Source organism: Cyclopterus lumpus, chromosome 9, assembly GCF_009769545.1.
Source record: "Cyclopterus lumpus isolate fCycLum1 chromosome 9, fCycLum1.pri, whole genome shotgun sequence".
Classification (NCBI taxonomy): Eukaryota; Metazoa; Chordata; class Actinopteri; order Perciformes; family Cyclopteridae; genus Cyclopterus; species Cyclopterus lumpus.
In genome coordinates, this window is record NC_046974.1 from 21,448,074 (window position 1) to 21,471,523 (window position 23,450).

Consider the following 23,450-nt stretch of genomic DNA (forward strand, 5'->3'; position numbering starts at 1 on the left):
TAATACCGTGTACTTAGAGAAACATTCGTTGTTTTAATAATGCTTCTTCGGAAGATTTATTGTCTCCTTACAAACACTTCAGTTCATCCCAAATGTTACTCCGACAATCTATTCGGAGGTCTCGTAGTTAATAATGGTGCTAACTGCGCTAACAGTATGAACAATAGTAAATGTGCTGACAGAGCTCACAGTTTTACGTACACTAACGCTGTCATTCAGGGCGGCTTCATCAGCTGAAACCACCGCATGAGAAGAATGCAGAGTTGCGGCTGCGAGCTGGCCAGTGGGGGGGCGCTCACATGCCCTAACATGCTTTAAACGCACAAACAGCTGGCCCGGCTGTGTCAACCAAACAAGGAGAAGCTGGGAACACGAACGCATGGGGAGAGAGCGACTTCATTTACTGCTCTATCTTTACATCGCAAATAGTTATGTGCTGCTATATTGACGTTCAGAAAGCTCCTTTGGGATTTAAATTTGTGCTTTGAATGAATGCCTGTGAGTGCTTTGAAGTTAGCGGAAGGATATACGGATATGACGTTATAGTAGGGGGCCTGTGGTAAACATATAGCAAATGTATATGTTTCAGACACAATGCTGTAGTTACAATAACGTCCTGGGAGTAATTTGACGAAACTGGGAGAAACTCAGAGCCGGGCTGAATATATATTTATACGAACACAAATTAACGGTGGAGAATGTGAAAACGTGTGAGAAACTCTGGCCATCAATTTGAAAACCGTGTTTTCAACTCTGCATTGCGGGGCTCAGCATCAGGTGCCAATGCTACCTGGCTTCTGTTGGCATTGTAATTACATCTCACTCTTATCCGCGGTTTCTCATCAGCTATAACGCTTAAATTGGTTGTTACGGAACATCATGTTTGTATTTACTGTAAGTAGTAATGCTCTCTCTTTCTCTCTCTCTCGCTCGCTCTCACACACACACACACGCACGCACGCACGCACGCACGCACGCACACACACACACACACACCTAAACACAAAGCCAAATAAGCTGTAACATTTGGGGGAAGAACAGGGTTAGGTTGTAGAAGGAGGAAAAATGACATACAAATTATACAAACAATCAAAATGACTGATTAATTTATGCACACTCACAAGTCTTGGATGTCCATGGGGACATTATCAAGTCTTCTAATGGACCCGATCAGAAATGGTCCAGCTGGCTGCTAACTGCTGCTTGACCATTAGAATACATTATCACACTACATCATGCCCTGTAGCCACGTTTGTTTTCTATTGACGTCAATGGTGCCTAATTGTGTTTTATTGAGCTTTCCATAATGTTCGAAAATGTAAATCTTGAATCTAGTGAATGATTTATTCAATTTTAACATTAGGGAGAGTGGTTCTCGGACTATGGTTTTAGTTTCTGCTTGGTGGTTTTTGGCACTTTTGCTTAATGTTTCAAGGTAATGTTCAGTCAGTTAGCACAGGCCTGGAAAAAAAAAAGAAATGTCATGCATCAGCACTGCAACCTACAATAAGCTTTTGTAAACAGATGTAAGTTTGCAGTTTCTATATTCATTTATTTCCACGCGGCCCCTTAAAATCACCTCCCCATCCGCATGTTGATGCCCTCTGCTATTAAGATACTCAATTCAATCATCCGTTACTGAAGAAAGCTGAGAATTCAACTTGAACAGCCTGAATACAACAGTGGAAAAGAATCGAAGAGGAGGATGAAGAGGGGAAGGGAAGACATTTTTTAAATCGTTGTTTTTATATCTACTTTTTCCTCGAAGATGTGATTTCTTTTCATAGTGGGTTTCTACCTCACCTGTATTTTATTGCTATTCACTTTTTTCTCTTTCTAACCTTTCCTTTGATAAAACATGTTTTTTTCTTTGTTGCTCTGTACAATTGTTCGCTTGTTCACTATCTCAAGCAACTTATTATTACAGGCTTATTGTGTTTAGACAGTCATTACAAAAACTGCTTTTTATGTACTGTATGTATATAACTTTTACCAAAGAAATAAAAAGTAACATATACAAATAGGTTTTTCTTTCAAAGTAGTTTTGTCTTCACTTCACTTTACAATTGTATTTATATGTCTTTATGCATATTCATTACCTTGTCATCCAGATTGGTCTAGATGTGCAGCGAGCTGAGGACTTCTAGGCTGAACCGATGAAGTCTGCATTGGCTCTTGAAACAGGCTTGATGCACAATATACAGCTGAGATGCATCTCCTCTTTGCATAAGGTCCTAATGCATCCTCAAGGGCCCTCCACCTGCTCTCCACTGACTCAGTAACCATGGAGATTTGTCTAATTCAGAAAACGATAGAGTTAAATCAGTACATATCCAGCATGAACAACAATAAAACATGTAAACACTTGTTGGATGCCTTGAAAATATTTGATGAATTATAGGGAAGAGATGTGGTGCTTTGATATGCTTTTAAAATGTGTGTCCTTCCCCTCCTCCACTCAAAAACAAATAAGAAAAGGTTGGAGCCATCTTTTGGTAGCTTTAGTAGCTTTGTGGAGAGACAGTAAATGGGATCCGAACTGATGGAAAGATGGGTTGAAGAGCTGGTGGAGGGATGACATGAGTGTAAAGCCTGAATAGAATAAAAAAATTAAACATCCCTTGATATTCTTTGGGCCCCTGAGGCCATTAGGGGAGCGGCATGCTCTCTAAATTAGACTAATGAGGAGTTTGGTACCCAGCTAGCTACATGAAATGAGGACAGAGGGAAGGAGGAAATTGTCAAGACAGAAAACACATGGTTCGTTGAAGGAGATGGAGGGAAAGCTAAAATCACCAGATCTCAATCACAAATATCTAATTGCCTCTATAGGTTCAGGAAAGGTCCTCAGATGAGTTTGTGTGCAGAATACATTTGAAACACTCAGGTTTTCAAAGGCCTGGGGAGGGTAAACAGAGCAGGGAGAGGTGGGCGGGGTGTCAATGAGAAGAGAAAGAAGGAAGCGAAAGATTGAAAGAGGGATAGAGAGAGAGAGAAAGATGTGAATCACACACTGCTGCTCTGATCCCAGCATGTGTCCATCTCGGTCCCAGCCAGACCCCCCGCCTGGCGTCCAGGGAATTTATCTGCGTGTGTGTGTGTGTGTGTGTGAATGACAGAGAAAGAGTGTGTGTGTGTTGGTCAGCAAGCGTATGCGCGTTGGTGTGTTCTCGTGTGCAGCTTGTGTGCCCATGTGTGTCTGTGCTAGCTCTCCCAGCAGGGGTGAAAGTACATGGGATGGAGGGCAGAGGTTTTTCTCAGAACCTGGCACCAACGGGTGTTGTTGAAGGCATTATTTGTCAGAACAAACGGCAAGCACACTCTGGACTCCTGAATCTCCCACACTCCTGAATGCAGTTGATCCAGAGAAGCAACATGTTCAGGTCTAGCCCGGTCTGGATTCGGTGGTCTTTAAAGTCCTGGCAGATCATTTAAAGGAGAGCTGTGCACCACAAATGAAATGCAGCCAGCGTCAGGTATTTAACGGGGCCACGTAACGTTGGTGTACAATCTATTGATCTGTTTAATATTTCTTTTAAACATGAACGTCTAGTTCAGGTTCCCACTCCAATGGGCAGCAAAAAGACGGCTAATAACCACACAAATAACATGCTCACTGGTGTGACGTCAGGGGCGATCATAGGGGGAGATGCATACACCTCATCGGCCCTCTGGTATATACAGATATATTCATTACACGTTACATATAAAGCCAATTAGCTCTGCTCAGCATAATATCTAAAAACAGGGAAACAATGGTCCAATGGGCACACATCTGCCTCCAACACCTTCAGAGTGCACTAATCAAGACATCATATCTCAGGCAGGACCAGGACCAGTTGCCAGGCAACAAGCGAAGACTCCAGGTAGTTTCTGGTCCTGACCAGGAAATAGTCCAGCACATAAAATCCCATTAAAAATGGAAAAAAAAAATTTGCTTTGAGATATGATGTGTTCATTAGTGAGCCTTCAAGGTGGTGCAAGGTTCTGTTATCTTTGGATCTCTGTCTGGCCTTCATACAAAGCTCAGCTCAGCTAAGCGGCTGCTGGTTCCACTACAGATATGAGAGCGGTGTTGATCTTCTCATTCAACTCCCAGAACAACAAGCAAATAATTGCATTTCCCAAAATGTCAAACTATTAGTTTAATTTTGACATTTTGAATTACAGGAGGTTCAATGGGATTAATGACCGTTTGCCACCGAGGAGGAATCATTTAGAAATTAAGAGGGCTGAACATAACACGCATATGAATGTGTCACTTTGGCCACTGGTTAATTATGTTTGGCATTTCTCACTATTCTCTCATTTCCTTTCAACTCAAACACTCAATCAATTAAGATAATCAGTATATTAATCCATAATGAAAAAGTTGCAGTCCTATAAAAAAGAAACCAATCTGTACCTCAGCCAGTTGCAAATAATAATCCTCACAATTATATAATCACATAATATATATTAGTGTAGCGCTCACATGGGCCATGTTTCTGCATTGAGTACTTGAATTTTGATATTTTCTTTTTACATTTTCAATGGTGGGCAATTACTTCTAATGGAGTATTTTTACATTGTGGTCATAATAATGTTAATTAAAGTGAAGGATTACTTCTTTCACCCCTTAAAATGGAGTATCTCTCTTTTGTATTAGCGTAACCTCTAAGCAAAAAGCTAATGTCTCGAATTTCTGTTCAGTTGTTTTAATAATTTTCCAGCCTTGCAAAAAGGGAGAAATATTTTAAGAAAACAGAAAACACAGTGTGCACAATCATACAGTACAGTAGAGTGTACATTTTGGGAAAGGACATATTACATCACTCCAAGATCATCCAGTGACCACGATTAATTACAGTTTATTATGATCTCAAACTAAATATAATTCACACTTTATTTTCATGGCAGGTGTCGTTTTTAATTTTTACACACTGGATTTTTTTTATGTGTTTATTTAAAAGAGACACATTCATTGACAGTGACACTTAAAGAAAACCATCTTTCAGTTTCTGCACTGTTTCTCTAAATACAGATTATAGCATATTTATATCCAAACCATAACATCAAATTCAAAGGGACATGAAAAGGACAAATTGCAACACTCCAAGACAACCATGTGTTCAAGGTTTTGTACAGGATTTCAAACAAAACACTTTCAAAATGGTGTGACCGCTGCGTAGGTTTTTGTATAACTAATGTCCTTTTGACTAACATGATTACTTTTGTGAGTCATTTTCTGTTGAGAAACATGCCTCTCCGCTGTTCATCACAATTATTGTAGCAGATCGTCTCTCTGTCTGGACACGTTCGTCAGGGATTCTCCTGTTTAATTTCTCACTCTGCTCTGTGTCAACGAGCAATTAAAGCATAAATTAAAGTTTGTGAGGCAGAAGAATCATAGAGAACAGGGATTGGTCACAATAGTCACATACATATTTGTGTATATTGATAAGATTAATCAATAGGATGTTTCAAACTATATATATGCTAACTATATATGCTCACTTTCCTTTGATCCTTTTTCCATGCTTTTACCATCTACGTCTGTTCCTCTCCCTTTTGTGTGCTCTTTGGAGTGCTGCTGGATGACAACTTCATCTCCATCATTCAGTTTTTCATCCCCCTCTCCTTCTGTTGGAGTAGTGCTATATGACAATCCAATATCCACTACTCTCAGCCTCAACCTCTCCTCTGTGTTTTTTCTACATCTCTGTGTTTCTTGCTTTCACTCCATCTAGCCGCCTTCATCTTTCCTCCCATCTCCCCTGTGCTGCTGCACTAAACGCAACATGAAAATATAGTAAAAACGGGGAAGATATGATTTCACAATCCGTATGTGTACTATCCTACTGGGGCTTGAAAGCAAACCTTTTGATATGTTTAAATATGACTCTAGGTGAAAACGTCTTGGTGAAACAGGTTTTAATTACATTTGCAAATTACAACAGTAATCAGAAGAATTGACACAAAAATCATGTTTCATACGCATACGGTACGTTTTACACATCACATTTACAGCTCTACCATGCACGGGACTCTTTTTAAATGAGATCTTAAAAGCCACCTGAACAGGTTTGTGTGCCCCAGTGACCCTGGGAGCTGTGTTGTCAGGGGCAACAGCTCCTGGTATAGGGTCCATGTCAAAATGCTCCTACGGGAGGGGCCAGACTAAGAGAGATTCACTGACCCTATATAAATCGACAGGAACAGAGTCGAAGCACCTTTCCCGGAAAACGGAACCTGGGCCGCTTTCTGGAGCCAAACCTGGTTGGGGAGCTCGCCTTCGAGTATCTGTAATCTGGTCATTGACACATGGGGCTCGGCCGGGCACAGCCGGAAAGTTGCATGTAGCAACCGCGCTGTGGGCCCACCACTTGCAGAGAAAAGCATTGGTGTGCAGGGAAATTGTCGAGTGATGAAAAGATCCCTTAGTTAGGAGTTACTAAATCTCACATTCCACCTTCTCTTCCCTTCTCTCTGTCTTAAACACACACACACACACACACACACACACACACACACACACACACACACACATCTATACTTAGTCCTAAGTAACTCCTGAACCTTATAAACATGTCCTCCTTGGAAGAGGCCGAGTTTGAAAGCTCGGGGGAAGAGCCATCCCTGGCAGAGGTCGCTGAGGTGGTGAGAAAGGTTCCTCGGCAGCGAGAAGCCCTGAGATCCTGTCGGCTCTGGACACTGTTGGACTGTCTTCGTAGACAAGTGTCTTCTGTGTTGCATGGAGGTCGGGGACCATGCCTGTTGAGTGGCCGATCAGGGTGGTGGCTCCCATTTTGAAAAAGGCTGACCAGAGAGTGTGCTACAATTATCAGAGTATCACACTGCTCAGACTACCCAGGACAGTTTATTCTAGGGTGGTGGAAAGGAGGCTCCATCCAAGTGCCTCAGATCCAAGAGGGCACACACTCACACACACACACACACACACACACACACACGCACACACACACACAGAAACGCTCAGTCCGTCTCTGACCATGACTCAGTCCTGTATAATGCATACAGTTGCAGCTTGGGGGGTGGGTTTGGGTGCTTGATTAAAGCATATTTTTTGCATACTGGATGGGCCGGTTTGACTAAGTTTGACAAAGGCCCAGCTGGGGGGAAGAGAGTATCTGGTTTGGGAACCTCAGAATTATTGTAGACCAGGGTGCACCCAGAACATGCTGGAGGTATATCTCGCAGGCCTTTTTTATTTTATTATTCTTTTGTGTTATTTACCAATGGAAGAAGCAATTTAATATTTTCAATAGAAGGCCACATCCAGTGCAAAAACAGCTACTGTGATTTTCAACAAAAGGATATGATGAGTTTTGATTTTGATTTTAATAGTTTTTTAGTTTTAGTTTGGTCATTTAACCCTTTCAGTCCCTGGCATAACTTTTAATTTCCTTCCATCTACCTCCTAAACCTTCTTATTTGCTTTGAATGTGGATGTATTGTAACTGCGCTTTTTCAAAATGGACTTGGCTATATGAAAACAAAGAAACATTTGATGTAAATAGTTCCAGCAGGAATATATGATAAATGATGTACATACTGTATATAATTAAGTTCGGCCTGGTACAAAATGCATTTATCAGAATTCTGGATGTGTCAAATGTGAACAATTTCTTTTGGGGGTGGAACTGTAAATAGGGGGTCGGAGCAGCAATAAAACAATTAATAACTAACATAGGTGAAAAATATGCACATTAGAAAAACAAAAAATCATTAAAATGTCACTACTATGTCAAGTTATTACGATTATTTTCATATATGTATAACCCATCTCTATTAGAAGAAATCACCATCATAAAGTTCTCCCAAAAGATATTTTACTAAACCAAATTAGACCAAATTAAAAGGAGTACTGAATGTTTTGTGGAGTGCGGAAGTACAGAATGAGTGTGAGAGTATTGTAAAGGTATACTTTATACTAAGGCAACACAACAAAACTAAACTAAACAATGGCTGCCTGAAAGGAAAACAGCAGCAAAGCAGACAGACGGAGGCTTCATCCTCACTAATACGTTTTCCTTGAAACACGGAAACCATCTCCGTCCACACGGGCGTCCAGCACCGTTTTAGAAATGATTTCCGTCCATACTAACACGCCTGAAAATGAATATCACATGACTATTTATATACACTAGACATGCGGAAGCCGGCTTAAACAGGAAGAAGAGTACTTAGTAACAGTGTTATTGGATTCTTTAATAACAAAAGGTTGGGGTTGATACTTCTTCTATGATCATCCTCTATAAACTCAATAAAAAGGTGTACTTTTTAAACTTAGTTTCAACGCTGCAGGTCTTGCTCTCTCTCTCTCTCACACACCAAATATACTTTAAAATGAACACAAATGAAAGATTTACCAGATTATGATACATTTGAAGTCCCCGTTGTACTAGAGAGCATTTGTGATTTTGTTCGTTTACAGTTTCTTGGTTAAACTTCACATTAGTTGTGCAGGAAATAAGCATTGATAAAAAAATAAGAAAAAGTGACTTCCAACGTCCGCTCAGCCGGGCTGATAACGCCAGTGGACACGTCGCTGTTAGGTCAGCAACGCCTCTAATCTGTTATCCATTTTGAATTAACCGCTGGTAGTAGACCTACTCAAGTAGAGAACCAGGTGTCTACGTCATCGTTTCCAAAGGCCCCCGTTTCCGCCTGTCCACACACTGAGGCGACCCAAGAGCGGTCAAACCAACATGGTGTCGATAGCGTTTTTTCAAATGCCGCGGTTATTGAGGTTTCAGAACTCCGGAGTAGTGTGGATGCTCTCGTAGCAAAAGATATGCTTTTGAAACAAAAACGTAGTACCGCTAGAAGGGGTCAGACTCTAGCAAACATGACAGACAGATTGGCAAGGAACGGCAGGGGTCCTAACACACTAGCCAACCAGATTATATAGAATTTAAAAGGTCCCTTGTTTTTAGCAGCAAAATCCCAGTCTATAAATGTAATAATAATACATTCAATAAAGCATTGAGCAACATCAATGATCAAATGTCACTACCTTGTTATGTATTGTTCTTTCTTTTAGCTTCCCCAATATTTGTGTTCTTGCCCTTCCACACAACACACACACACACACACACACACACACACACACACACACACACACACACACACACACACACACACACACACACACACACACACACACACACACACACCTCAAAAGGAACGTCATAATTGCTTTTCCCTCTTGACCTTTTAATGGTGGTGACAAACATGAAAAATAGCTCACAGATTTTTCTTTTTACGAGAGACACATGGTAACATGGCGCATAAAAAATGTCCTGCGTGTCAGAGTCTGATGGCTGATGTCTAATCTTTCCTCTCGGTGGGTGTGTGGAAATAACACAAGTGAACACACCTCTCCTGCCTGCCGAGAAGGGAGCCATCTGACCTTTAGCTTGTGGTGGATTTAATGAAGAGACGGTCATCGGCTGTCTCTGTGACTGCATATTCGTCTCACATGCTGTTGTTAAAGTGAAAACTCTTGATACCCTCCTCTTTGTCTGGCCTGATAATTTCTGTCAGTATTAATGAGCCTGTTACTTGGACAATCGCTGTGCCAGTCAAACCAGTTTGACAAATCTGACAGGCACTTGGCATGTATTGCCGAAAGGTAAAAAGAAGACACTAGTGACCTCCAGTGGCCAAGCAAAACTCTGCTTTTACTCGCGATGCTCTGAATTCCAGGTATTGTTTTTATCCTGTCTATCAAATATGGAGTTTTAGTAGTTTTGTCTTGGCAAGGATTCTGACGCAGGTGTTATTCTATGTAATATATATTAATATTCTTTGTCTATGACATCCTTGAGAGAATATGACAGCAGGCAGATGGGAAACAAACAAATATATACATCTATCATATATGTACATAAAAAAGACAAATGAGACAAAATAAAGGCCTTCATATAAAAAAAAGAAGTGCTTAAAAGTGGAAACGTATCAATACAACCAATAATGCCCTAATTATCTGCTAATAATAAATTCAAATAATATATATATAAATAAGTATATATATATATAAAAAATTATACTAACATAAGATTCATATAATCAATCCTCTATAATTAATAAATTAAAAAAATCCCCAACACACGCGTGCACACACAAATGTTTTCTATTGACCTAACGTATTTATTTTTACGAAAATCAATGCAGGGAAAGTGTATTGAAATTGTATGATACAAACAGTAAACAAAGAAAATACTCATTACAGGGCTCACTACCATTGAGGTGTATGTTGTTGTATTCACGGTGATTCAGAGCACCAGGCTGCAGTTGAAGTGTGTGGCGGGTGTGAGAGCACAGCAGTGTTGCAGGCTGCTCTGACTGAATCCTTCTCCAGACGTCACGTTCCAGGACTCATACACCGTCACACTGCAAATAAAACACACACCAACACCCACACACTGAATCACAACATCCCTCTTCTCCATCAGCCCTATTCATACTAAAGAGCAGTGTGTGATGTATTCATAAATTCACAGAGATAACACAAAATATCCATCCAGCTGGGTCGATGTTACATAGTATTATAGCAAATATATGGTTCTTTACCACGCATGCACACACACACACACACACACACACACACACACACAAACCTGTTATATAGTTGTGTGCAGCAGGTGACCAGTTGTACGCTGCTGGTCACATTGACATTGATGAACTCTGTGCTCAGGAAATGTGGGCACTGAAGATCAGGGATGTACAACATACCTAGAAAACCCACAGAGCACTTGAACACTTGAGTGACAGGATATTTTGTGTGGATCTAATATACGGATATTCTAGGATTGGGATATTCTCTCCCAATAATTTCAGCATGAATTTAGATATAAAATAATTCTAACATATATAGAAAATGGAAATTGAAATCAGAATGTGTGTATTATGTGTGTTATGTATTAATCCCATTTACCTTAAACATATTGTGGAATAACTAATCATTTTTGCAATATATTAGTAGCATTACTTGCATATAAATAGCATTATTTGCAATATATTGCAGATATTACCATTAAAATATAAAAATGACATTAAATGTTACTTTAAAAAGTATAAAACAAATACTTATGGTTATGGCTATGTATGGTCAGTATACTTTGTAATATGTTATTGAAAACAGACAATTTACTGTCAACCCTGTCATTTTGAATGTGTGTATTATGAGTTTTCCTCTAATTAAATTAACACATTTCCTCCATAAAATAATGTAATTAATGAACTAATGCTGGAAATAAAGTGTTGAATGCTCAACATTCCCTAGGGGAGAATTCCCAGACCATGTTGAAACAAAACCTTCACCCCTGAGGAATCTAACTAACAATAAAACTGGAAAAACTCCTATGTAGCCGTTAAAAGTGAGTGAAAGGACAACATGAACATTTTGAAGTGATATATATGGATAGTATGTTAACCAGCCTCCAAGTGGGGCTGTGATATTGAATTGTGAATTCTGCTGTCTCTCACTTTTCATTCTCACTTAAAACCCATGAGTTGAGTGGTGCACTATTGTATTTAAAGGGGCACAAAATAGAAGTAATATGTACGTAATGTATAATACATGTTTTATGCATGGATGGATTACTGAATGGGCCACAGACCCACTTGAGGAATTAAGAGTAGCACTAAATAAGACAAAAATAATGTTATAAACTGAAACAATGTCCATTGAGGCAGCCATAATTACACTATGTGGCTAAACGTCAAAGAGGCAAAGAAGAGTAAACAGTCACCTGCAATACAAGCTGTCATAAAACAGGAGACACTGCCTGCAATCAGAGCTCTGAGGGCACAACTGGAAATGTCTGTCTTTCTATTTGGGGCCAAGGATGCTGGAAAAATAACAACTTTATGTTAAATGACAAAAAGCTAATCTTTAACCACAATTGTACCTACGTAGTAACAAACAATTAATTAATGAACTAGGTATACTTTACATGTACTCACAATATGCAAGTAGGTTTGATATCTAAAATGAAGAAACAACAAACTGAAAGTCGCTTTTCTGGGTTGCAGAGAAAAATTGTAGAATTTCATGTTAAAACGATGAAACGATAAAATGATAACAGGCTGCTTTTTGACTGGCATTTTCTCACGTTTGGAAATGTTTAACTAACACTTTCCAATGTTAACACTTGTGGACTCTTTGCAATGCATCTTGTCCTTCAAAGAGATTTCATTTCAAAGTACGTATATCAAGGACGGACTTCTAATTTGACATGTTGTAGGCAATAAAACGTATGAATGTTCATCTTTGGAAGAATCTAATCTGTTTCATAGTTTTTTCTTTTAAACAGGTTTTTACATCCTAAATCATCAGCTGAGGTGGCACTCACACAGCAGTCCAATCGCCAAACCCATGGAAGCGAAGTTGGAAAATCCACACAAAGCGTAGGTGGCAATTGTTTCAGAGTGGACCTGATGGAAATAACCACATTTGTATAAATCATTATTTGAAAAAATATCCTATGAATATCCAAACAGACTAATGTCTGTAATAAACCATAGTTCTCACTATTTACGTTTCCTTCTTCATATATAGCTGTTGGAGGCAAAAACAGATGGCAATTGGAAAATTCTTAAGCCTTAATACATGTTTAACTAAACATTTTAACATTGTAGATAATAATATTGACTTCAGGCCCTTCCACACTAGCTTCTTTTTTTTGCACAAAGGCCTAACAATGACTGACACCACTTCATACTGTTCTCTTACTGCACCAATTAGTCACCTATTATATGCTAAAACATAAAAAAAAGACAAACACGATGATGATCTGAACAAAAAATGAGAGAGAACACAAGCAATTATGAATGAGACTCACAGAAATATACTGCTTTACATGGCCCACATATTCTGGGCCTCCTGCTTTCCGTCTCTTAATGAATTCCGACAACTTCTGATAAGCAATAAATTCATTGATGAATGTTTTTAAGCCAATGAGTTCAGCAACAATGAAACTGTCCTCCCAGGAAACACCCATCACGAAGGAAAGAGGCATGAACACGTACGAGCAGATGAGCTAAAGGAGAGACAGAAAGAAGAAAAGAGTGAGTGCATTTATGCAGGTTGATCTTTGAACATATTTTCAGTTAGTATATGTTGGACAGTTCAAGTGTCAGGTCGTGGCTCATCACCGAGAAGCTGAGCTGCGGACAATCCAACATCCCTCCCAGCCAGGAGAGCGCCGCATCAACAAAAGCCAACAGGGACAGGAAGGCTATGAGGTTAGCAACTATGTGGGCCACGGCACCAGCAGCAAGAGATGCACCTTGGGATGCCGCCTCAAACACGTTCTTACTGTCTCTGAGGGGACACAGGCAATGTTTGAACGGTTATATAACACTTAATCCTCTCAAGAGCAGCTTATCAAAAGAGCACAGTGTCATCTGCATACTGGTGTTGATGACATGCTGATGTAGTAGAGATGATCACAAGTTCAGCGTAGGTCAATGCAGATAACAAATCTTACATTTACATACTATTCAAATTCTGCTATCCCAGACTTTATGCGTTGCAGTCCTCTGTTAGTACAACACCAAACACGTAACTTCATCTTCATCTGTCAAGCTTTTGCACAATTTTTTCAAAAAAGGATTTTACATCATTGTGAAACCATCAAATGTTATGTTAATGATATACATTATCCATGAATCCCTGAAATCAATTATTTGTATCTTACATTGTTTGAAGTTTTGTGGAGCTAAAAAACGTCCGACTCCTTGGCCTATGACTTAACCTTTGTAATCAAGAGTGCTTTATTTCATTATTGGTTAATTTTTGGGGTTTGATGTCATTGAATCTTGAATCTAACGTGTAATCAATGCTTTTAATCAATCTGAAGTAGGAAAATAAAAAGTCTTACAAATTCAAAGCTATCACAAAGAGGGCAGATAGACGGAGAGGATTAAAAGATTGAGCAACAGCTTCAGGTATTGATCATAGGAGGAAGGGCCTTAAAATAAAAAGATAGGAGATACTTCAATAAAACTTTTGTATCTCTTACCCATGTTTGATTTGAAGGATATTGCTGGCTGTTACTCTGGGGGTCTCTGTTTCAGGCCAGAACGTCTTGGCGATGGCCAGGGAGCCTGGAACGGACATCGCGGTTGCTGTCAACAAGTGTGTTGCGTCAACCTCAAAAGAGAAGAACATACATAGACATACATTTTGAGGTCAATCATTCACTTCCTGTTAGAGCCTATGTATACTCTCTAGTAAGTGTCAAAGTCAGTCGACAATCTGTTGAAGTTGACAATAAAATCCCCAACCCCAAGTCCTGTATTGTTTTATTTATATGAAACTTAGAAAAATAGAAAAAAATGATAGAGGGGTACATATTTGTCAATGTATGGTAAATTTACAATAATTAATGATTTAATAGCCTTGCAGTTTACTTATTAGCTTCTTATCTTTTGTCTTTGCCTTCTCCTGATGTTACCTTTTTTTATACTGTTTAAAAAAAAGATACACTTTATATGTGTATAATATATGTGAAAATGGTTTCAATGTTTTATAAACTCAATGTCTCAATTATGGTTCACAAACGTGTTGTACTTATTTATCGGCTTTCCAGTTACAAAACTACAATTAACTGAGAACAACTGAAGATATCTGTTGATGTGCTGCTGAGGAGGAATATGCATTTATTTATATTGGCAAGTTGTTGCATTCTTAGGGCAGCAGTCAGATTGGTTATCTGATCAAGCTATCCTTTTACACTCATCCCTTCTCAATATTATTTGGGGTTTTCAAAATGATCAAAATACATTATTGAACACAGTTGTGATGCTTTTTGTATATGATAAATGCGAAGAAGCTATTTTTGAACTTTTACTTTTACTTCTCAAACGCTATTATTTACAGAAAATAATTATTATGTAAGTTAGAGCATGAAGCTCAAGTAGGAATACATGGGAGATGGTGACAATATCCACAACTAGGGAGTTCCAAGTTATGAATATTCTGACACCATAACCTAATATGATCTGACCATGTCTCATATTTCCTGCTATAAGATGAAGTATTTCTTTGTATATGCTGTAGATCTGATTTATCTCTGGACAGTTCGTTGTGGGTTGGCTTATGAACTCACACCTTACAGGTAAATCCCTGGCATTGCCTCCCTGCACTGCCTCCTCACCCCAAAGGAGATGTAGGCTCCCAAAACGGTACCAGAGACGCTGGCAAAGCCCGCTGTCATCACAGCGTGGATCTCGGAGCAGGTTAGCTCACTGATGTACGGACGAATCAAGAGCGGGGACTCCGTCTGAAAAGGAGAGATAAAGAAGATACTGGATTATTTGGGACTAGTGGATTTACGGATTCATATCATTATATCAGTGATTTGCTTGATGTTTGATGTTTCTTGTTTAAACTGTTGTTTACCTGTCCCAAGAATAGGTTTCCAGCAGCAGCCGTTGATTCTGCTGGTGATGTTGCCATGGTAACCTGCATTATGAATCCAATCTGTGAAAAGACAGAAAATCAAAGGAAAGGTAGAAACTAACTGAACTGTAGAAAATTACAATATTAGAAATAAAAAAAATCATCGTCCTCATCATGTCATTGTGCTCATTTTGAGTTACTTTGACCAGTAATTATCTGTCTTTTATTCTTTAAACTGTATTTCTTACATAAAAGGAGCTTTAGATATAAATGGTATGTAATAATTGATTTGCCATTAAATATTTCTTTCAGTTCATGCACTTGATCCTGCCACTTCCTCACCTTGCCAACAAGCCAGGGCATGAAGCCAACGTAGAAGAGGATGGAGATGACAGAGCTTATAAAAACCAATATAGGCATCACCTGGAGAGAGTCCACAGTCATCAATATCATCATCATCATCATCATCATCATCATCCTTTGTATGATTGAGTATGATTGTATGCACACTAGTACCCTGAGTCTCTTCTTGGTTCTGACCAAATTCAGAATATGACATTTATGAGTCATTTCATTTTTTATTATCATATTTTTTGTTTGACTGACTAACTGCTACTGTTGCTAAAAACCTGCACACTGAACATTATTAAAAAATGGTTTCTTTAAGAAGGATATGATGTTAACATGACCAAACACATGCAATTGGGTACTAATGTCCATGTAAACACATTACTTTTTAATTCTTGTCACTGTCATGATTTTACTGTTGCTTGATTCAGTCATTCACTCAGTGTGTGTGTGTGTGTCTGTGAGCATCATGTAGGTTTGTGTGTGATACCTTGAAGACGAAGAAGTGGTCTATATAATTGGGACCAAACACAAACTTAGACCCAGCATCTGCGAATGACATAAATGTCTATGGAGGAGATTTTTAATTGTGAATATTAGAACAGAAAACGTTGAAATAATTGATTGTATCTTTGGTAAGTACAGATGCAGCAGGTATGTTTGTGAATGTTTCAGTGCAAAATAAGGACACAAAGAAAAATAAGATAGAAACAAAAGAAGAAAACAAGGAAACAGAAAAGGAAATGAAACAAGGAAACAAAAGGAGAAAACAATAGAAAGTAGGAAACAAGGACAAAAAAATTACAATGAGGACACAAATTTAAAAATAAGGAAATTAGGAAGAAAAAGAAGGAAACAATTAAATACGGAAAGAGAGAAAGGAAACATCAAGATGTGTGTGTCTACCTCTGCTTTTTTTCCGAGCCATTCAATTCCAACTAATCCAAAAGGGCTCCTGAGGATCAGCAGACCGAAGACAAACTGTAGCGCGATCCCGCATAACAAAGTTTGCCAACACCACTGCAACACACGTGTACAATACATGAACAAGTAATGTGTGTGTATGTGTGTGTGTGTGTGTGTGTGTGTGTGTGTGCATCCTTTACCCTGAATGGGTGTTTTGAGAACATCAACATGAAGAAGATGAGGAGCAGCAAACCAAAGAAAGACATAAACTGTCTGGTCCCTCGCTTGGCTGTGTCCAGAGCCAGCCAGCCCACCACGGCGCCCAGCAGGGACACGCACACTATCCTGGAGAGGCAGAAAGAGGGGCCCACAAGGTGAGAGAAACTGACTGAGGAATATGTGTTGTATATATTGGCAAAGACAAAGGCCAGTATGTTGTAAAGAAGTTACAGGATGACTAAAAAAAACTTTCACGGTAACTTGAGACTGACGAGCATCCTGTAGAGGTCACCGGGGGGAGGTAGCTCAAACTCCTTGAGGTGGGTGAAAGTTGAGAGGCTTTAACCCCATTAGTTACATGTTCATTTAACCCAGCTGTTACATTCCTGTTATATTGTTATACCAGTTTTCATAGTCTAAATTGTGTGATTGCTTCACCTTTTTACTGAGGTGGTGCCCTTGAACGGGTGCAGTCACTGTAGCTCACAGCAGTTCTTCTTACACTTCACTTGCCATCGACTGCTCTTGTTTTCTTTATCCGGCCCTGTTTGCATTCAGCGCTCATACGGATTTAACGAACAATGAACTTCAGTTTGAGGACATCTTCGTTGCCAGGAGACGAGCCTGAACTGTCTTGCACATTATTTACATTAGTTACAGATACCAAGGAGGATTCTTAGTACACTGACTCCACAAAGGCTTTTTGCAGCATCCTTTAAAGACCAGTGAGCCTCCACCCGTCTCTTGATCAGGAAGGTGCACACCAGGGTCGGGAAACTGAAACAAACCATTTCTCACCATCTGATCCAAAACCAGTTTCTGTGGAGAACGTCTCTGATCGGAGAGAGCTCCTTCCACACCCAGTCGCCATAGCATTTCATCATCCAATCCCAGGCCAGGAAGAGTACGGTTACCAAGGAGATGACCACCATCTCGACAGCTCGGTTGAAGTTCAGGACACATGCCGCTATCACTATGGCAACGAAGCCTGAAACAAATTGAGTATTAATATGAATGATATCCCACAGAGCGGACACCATTTTATTCAATGAGAAATCTTTTCATTTACGTTTCGCTTTAGTTCCTCCAGTTAAATAGACAGCAGGAAGTGTATTTAATGTGAGCCCTGAAATTACTGGTGCGTGACACAGAGAAATACGACCTGACAAGTATCTGCAACGCTGATGGTAATGATAGCCCTTTGAAAATGCACACATGTAAAACACGAAGTCTGAAGTCTTGTTAACACCAATCAACACGATCATTTCACATTTCATTGTCCTTCATTTCAGTTATTTTTTTAATCTTTGTGTTTTTCGTTACCTCAGAATGAAGCATTTGTAATTACCGGTACATACTGAGAGGGTCCTCTTCAAAAAGACTGCTATCTTGCATCGCCATGTTTCTACAGTAGCCCAGGAGGGGCAAACCAAACACCGGTTGTCGTGTTTTCGAGTCGGCCACCGTAGTTCTCTTTCACCCGTGGAGCACAGGAGAGGTTTCAGTTGGTTGCAACCTGAAACCTCAACCCTAGATGCCGCCACATCCTACACATTGCACGTTTAAGATATGAATGCAACTAATTTTCATTGCATTATATCTATTTCAGCAAACAGGCGATTATATTAGCTTGAGAATGGTGCAATCACATAAGTCTCAAAAGTACAGGGTTAGTGGTTGATGAATCCCCAAAAATACGTATTAAGAGGTCCAACATTTGTAGGAAGAAATTCTTTGGCTAAACCAGTGGTCTGCAAAATCAACTTTGGAACATCACAAATATTGAAAATGAACAAAACATTTAAGTCAAATTCCACAATGGTGGGAATGGTAGAGATGTTGTTTGAACCTGAACATGAACCTAACCATAACCACTGGTTACCCCAACATGAAACTAACCATAACCACTGGTTACCCCAACATGAACCTAACCATAACCACTGGTTACAAAAAGATTTGTAGTGGAAAGCAGACTAATTGCAGCCACTAATACTAAACTTGACACATATCTGCACTAATTCTGTTTTGCACAGGTTGCACCTTATTGTTTTGAAAATGTATGCAGTGTAAAACTCTTTATTGCCAAATATTTGAACTTAATTTGTTTAGTTTTTCACAGGTTGCACTTATTGTTATTATCTAGAAAAGATATCCAGTGCAAAACAGGTTAATTGTAGTACCAGTAAGCTATTTCTTTGCCAGCGTGCACATATATAACTTTATTTGCATTGTTCTTACAAAGTGATGGCACATTTGGTTTACTTGAAAGTGATTGCAATTTTCTTTATTCTATTATTTGAAAAAGCACAGATGGAGGAGTCACAAAAAGTTATTTCCATATATTACCTGCCATTATAACCAGGCTGACAATCAGGCAGATCTGGTCTTTGTGCTCTGCCAAATAGCCCTGGAAGGCCTCATATTTCTTCTCTAGCAAGCTAGGCACACACCAGGGAGAACGATATGGAGAGAAGACATGAATGTTATAACAAAGGGACAAGTGTAAGGCTGCCTATTTAGAAGAAACTGTGCAAATTTGGCATTAGGGACGTGTGTTTTGCAAAAACAAAAACCTAACCTTTTGTCATGATGGTCTGTCTTTTCGTGTACTTCGTCTGCAACTTCGGTAGCACTGTCCACTTCAGTAAACATCTCATCCTGCTCCTGTCACACACATAAACACGGACGCACGCACGCACGCACACACACACACACACACACACACACACACACACACACACACACACACACACACACACACACACACAGCTTGAGGATAAATAATATTAGGAATATATTTACACAAGGTTGCTTGCGCGAGGACCCGTATTTACTCAGAGCAAAAAGGAAAACTGGTTGAAGGAGAACTTCTTCCATTGTGTATGTGTGTGCCATGTGTCTGCATGTACAGGTGTGTGTTTGGTTGAAGCCTTTTTTCCCCTACAAAGACACTTTGTGCAGGTGAGAGGTGGGCTGCTCCTTGAGCATTTCAATTATTGTAACGCGATTCCAAAAACTTGGTATAAAGTTATTAGCCTTGACATTTGCTCGATTACATAAGCTTATTGTCGGATTCAGTAAAAAAAAAAAACAGCAGAGAGATGTCGTTTTAACAAAAAGAAACTTACAAATAAAGTTGTTTTTTTTCACATAGAAAATGCCTTCAGTATACTGACTGCAGGGGTTCTCCAATGTTTCCTTTGAAACCGTATGATTCCAGTACAGCTTGAGAAACTAGTCCCGCTTACCTCTGACTCGAAGGCATTGTTGTCTCTCCCCCTCTTTTGACTTTTCCTCTCTATTCCATTCAGCTCCATTCTCTTGGCGTTCACGTATTTTCAGACACCGGCCAGACTTAATGGGAGTCTTTTTTTAAAGCACACCTGTCCCGTCCTATTCCCCGCCCAGCCTCCCTCCTCCTGCAACACTGCATTGTTTTTCCTCCCCTTTCGTAACCCTGTGTTCTGTTGTTGTTACTCTGTCACACTAACTTATGCTACCTTGTTGGTTTTAGGAGACTAATGTATTTGTGAGATGTGGTGTGAGAAGGTTATTCATTTGCAATAATTGACATCCGCCTGTCTTTATGCAAGCACACACTCACAATTACATAAACTTTGGTAACATTAAATTAACTTTCATTCATTTCCTGAAGACTTACCTTCATTCTAACCTCAACCGCCACCAGACTAATCCTAACCCTTACCCTAACCTTGAACTAAGTCTTCACCCTAAAATGTTTGTATTTACATTTTGGGGATCAGCATTTTGTCCACGAAGGAAATGTGACTGTACTCAAATGTATGTCCCCACAAGATGGGTAAAAAATGCCTACTCTCACACAAACGCACTGACGAGCACACACACTAATTACTTATCTCTGTTTGGCTGACTGATGGCTTGTCTAGCTGTCATCAAGTTAAAGTTCATTAAGGGATTTGCTCAACACACAAACACACACACATGCAAGTTAATGTATAAAGTTGAGTCATGCATGGGGCTGTTCTTTGAAGCAGCAATAATTATTACCCGAAACCATCCACAATCTGACCAAATACCAGTCAGCATGACATGACCTCTTTCTTCTCCTTTACTCAGCCTTGAAAGAACAGTCTGTACATGTACAACAAGATAAAATAAAATAAAAAAATAATTTTTTTGTACCACAGCGGGGAAACTTGTTGGATTACAGCAGCAGAGTGGAAAGAAACACAAGTAGAAAAACAAGATCAAAACAAATACAATTAATACGCAATCACACAGTAAAACAAATAGGTACAACACTTAAAAAACTTAAATACGATATAGTCGGACTGAATGGTTGTTGCTGTTGCAAATTGTATTCCGCAGATTATTTAAATTGCACATTGGTTACATTGGATTTAGATTGCACATTAATGAATATGGGAATGAGGAATAGTCCGTTTTTGGGAGCAGTCTGACCCGCGGTATCCCCCCTCTGTCTGAGTGTTTGCAATATAGTTAATTGTTCTCACCCTGTCTCCTTCCCGAATTGAATTATCTTTACAGAAACGCTCCCTGATAATATTGTATTGTGTCAACATGGATGCAGCTTGTGCAAATGACACACTGCAGACATAGTTCTTCACAGCAGCCACTAGAGAGCACTAGTGTATCATGGGCCTCTCATACACATGGCTGGTATGTAGAGGTTAAGATAGGTTCATGTAAGTCCACATGATAATATGTATTGACATTGGGTGACACATTGGGAGCTCTCAATGAGTTATGAAGTATAGGAAATTAGACATTACATCACATTACAGTAGAATATAACCTTGGTAATGAAGAACACTTCGCAAAGATTTCAGGTAATTTGACGCGCTTGTGTATAAAAGCTGAACATCCTAAGAAAATAAGGTGTAATAATGAGATATTACTCCATTTTAGTTGCAAAATGCCAGGCATCTGTCTTGCACTTTGTCGGACGGATTTCCCCAAAAAACTTTTCTCATGGGAGAGTCCAGTTCAAAAGGGCAAGTGTCAATCAGTTATTTTTAGATGACTTCTTCCCACTAAGGACACGTTGACTCTAGTGAAGACTAGTATCTCTGACCACTTTGATGAATGCAATCCACTCAATCAAGCCGAAGCCGAAATGTTAAAAGAACAAAACAAGGACTCAGCATGGAAATGGCTCCGTCCGATTGAGGTTTGTTTACAATGTGCCAAACAAACAGCAAAGGAGGAAGAACACTGCAAAGCGGAAGATGGTCATAACTCACGGTTCGGATCGTATCACATGTCAAAGTCACGGATCGGATCAAAACAAACTATATGACTTTTAGATCCCTGATTATGTTTTTTGTTTCCTTTGTTGTTTGATTATTTTTTGCCACCATCCCAAAAATCATTTCAACCACTGAAGTTTGTGTAAACCATCAACAATTGTAAATGTTATCCTTTTACTTTGTATAGTAATGTTTTTTTTAATCCTCATAAAAACACAATTTAATGATAAGGAAATTACAGATTGTATTTGCATAGATTAAAACAAATATTGCCATTAGTTTTAATGATGTAATAGAAGCTGCTGTACATTATCAGAGAATTACTCTGATAACTAGAAAAGCATGAATGCCGATGTCCTGATCACATAGTGTACTGAATATGTTTGGATAACGATCGTCAGTCAAACTTGAATTTGATTGATGGTCAACATTAAACTGTTCAAATAATCCGCGGTTTACACGCGTGCCGAACTGTGAGGGGGATCCATGTGGATCACGGATCGACAATGATCCCTTCCACCACTAGTGGAAGAACTAGTGCGTTTTCTACTTGTATCCACTCAGTATGTCTAGTGTCCCAATCATGACCCCATATCTCTTTGTTAGCTTTGGGGTAAAGCAGGAAATATGCTCCTTTGTGTATTTTAGGGGCCCGCATGACTAAATCATAAAGGTATTCAATAAATGTTTGAACTTGAGAATTTTTTTTAATTCTTTACTTTGTGTCAACCTTAATGAAGTAGTATTAACACAGTATTTGATAATTTGATGGTTCTATGATGCAAAAAAAGTAGATTGTGATACAACAAAAGTAGATTGTGATGCAACAAAAGTAGATTGTGATGCAACAAAAGTAGATTGTGATACAACAAAAGTAGATTGTGATACAACAAAAGTAGATTGTGATACAACAAAAGTAGATTGTGATGCAACAAAAGTAGATTGTGATACAACAAAAGTAGATTGTGATACAACAAAAGTAGATTGTGATGCAACAAAAGTAGATTGTGATACAACAAAAGTAGATTGTGATACAACAAAAGTAGATTGTGATACAACAAAAGTAGATTGTGATGCAACAAAAGTAGATTGTGATGCATCTGTACACCAATGTAATAAAAACAGTTATTAATATAAAGGTGAACAACTATACAAATTAAATGAAACATTTATATCCATTTGTAGTTATAATATTGTTCTTCTCAGATAGTAATTCTGATCTGTTTTGATTTAGTATCACTAATTCTGGAGCTGCTCTATATAGATAAATGACTCTCGCAGGACACGGGGAAGGGTCTGGTGATTTTTGA

At 39.1% G+C, this 23,450-nt stretch overlaps 1 protein-coding gene across 1 annotated transcript; it reads right to left on the reverse strand.

Moving 5' to 3' along the window:
• Positions 1 to 10,215: 10,215 nt before the first annotated feature.
• LOC117736523 (solute carrier family 28 member 3-like) lies at positions 10,216 to 20,176 on the reverse strand. The gene is made up of 17 exons (XM_034541915.1): positions 20,137 to 20,176; positions 19,467 to 19,552; positions 19,235 to 19,326; positions 17,687 to 17,876; positions 16,870 to 17,014; positions 16,670 to 16,783; positions 16,254 to 16,331; positions 15,758 to 15,838; positions 15,416 to 15,496; positions 15,171 to 15,296; positions 14,034 to 14,164; positions 13,165 to 13,333; positions 12,852 to 13,049; positions 12,363 to 12,444; positions 11,760 to 11,858; positions 10,626 to 10,740; positions 10,216 to 10,398 (listed from the first exon to the last, which is right to left on the reverse strand). The coding sequence occupies exons 2-17, from the start codon at positions 19,538 to 19,540 to the stop codon at positions 10,281 to 10,283; spliced, it is 1,893 nt and encodes a 630-aa protein (XP_034397806.1). The 5' UTR covers positions 19,541 to 19,552; positions 20,137 to 20,176; the 3' UTR covers positions 10,216 to 10,280.
• Between the last annotated feature and the right edge of the window lie 3,274 nt (positions 20,177 to 23,450).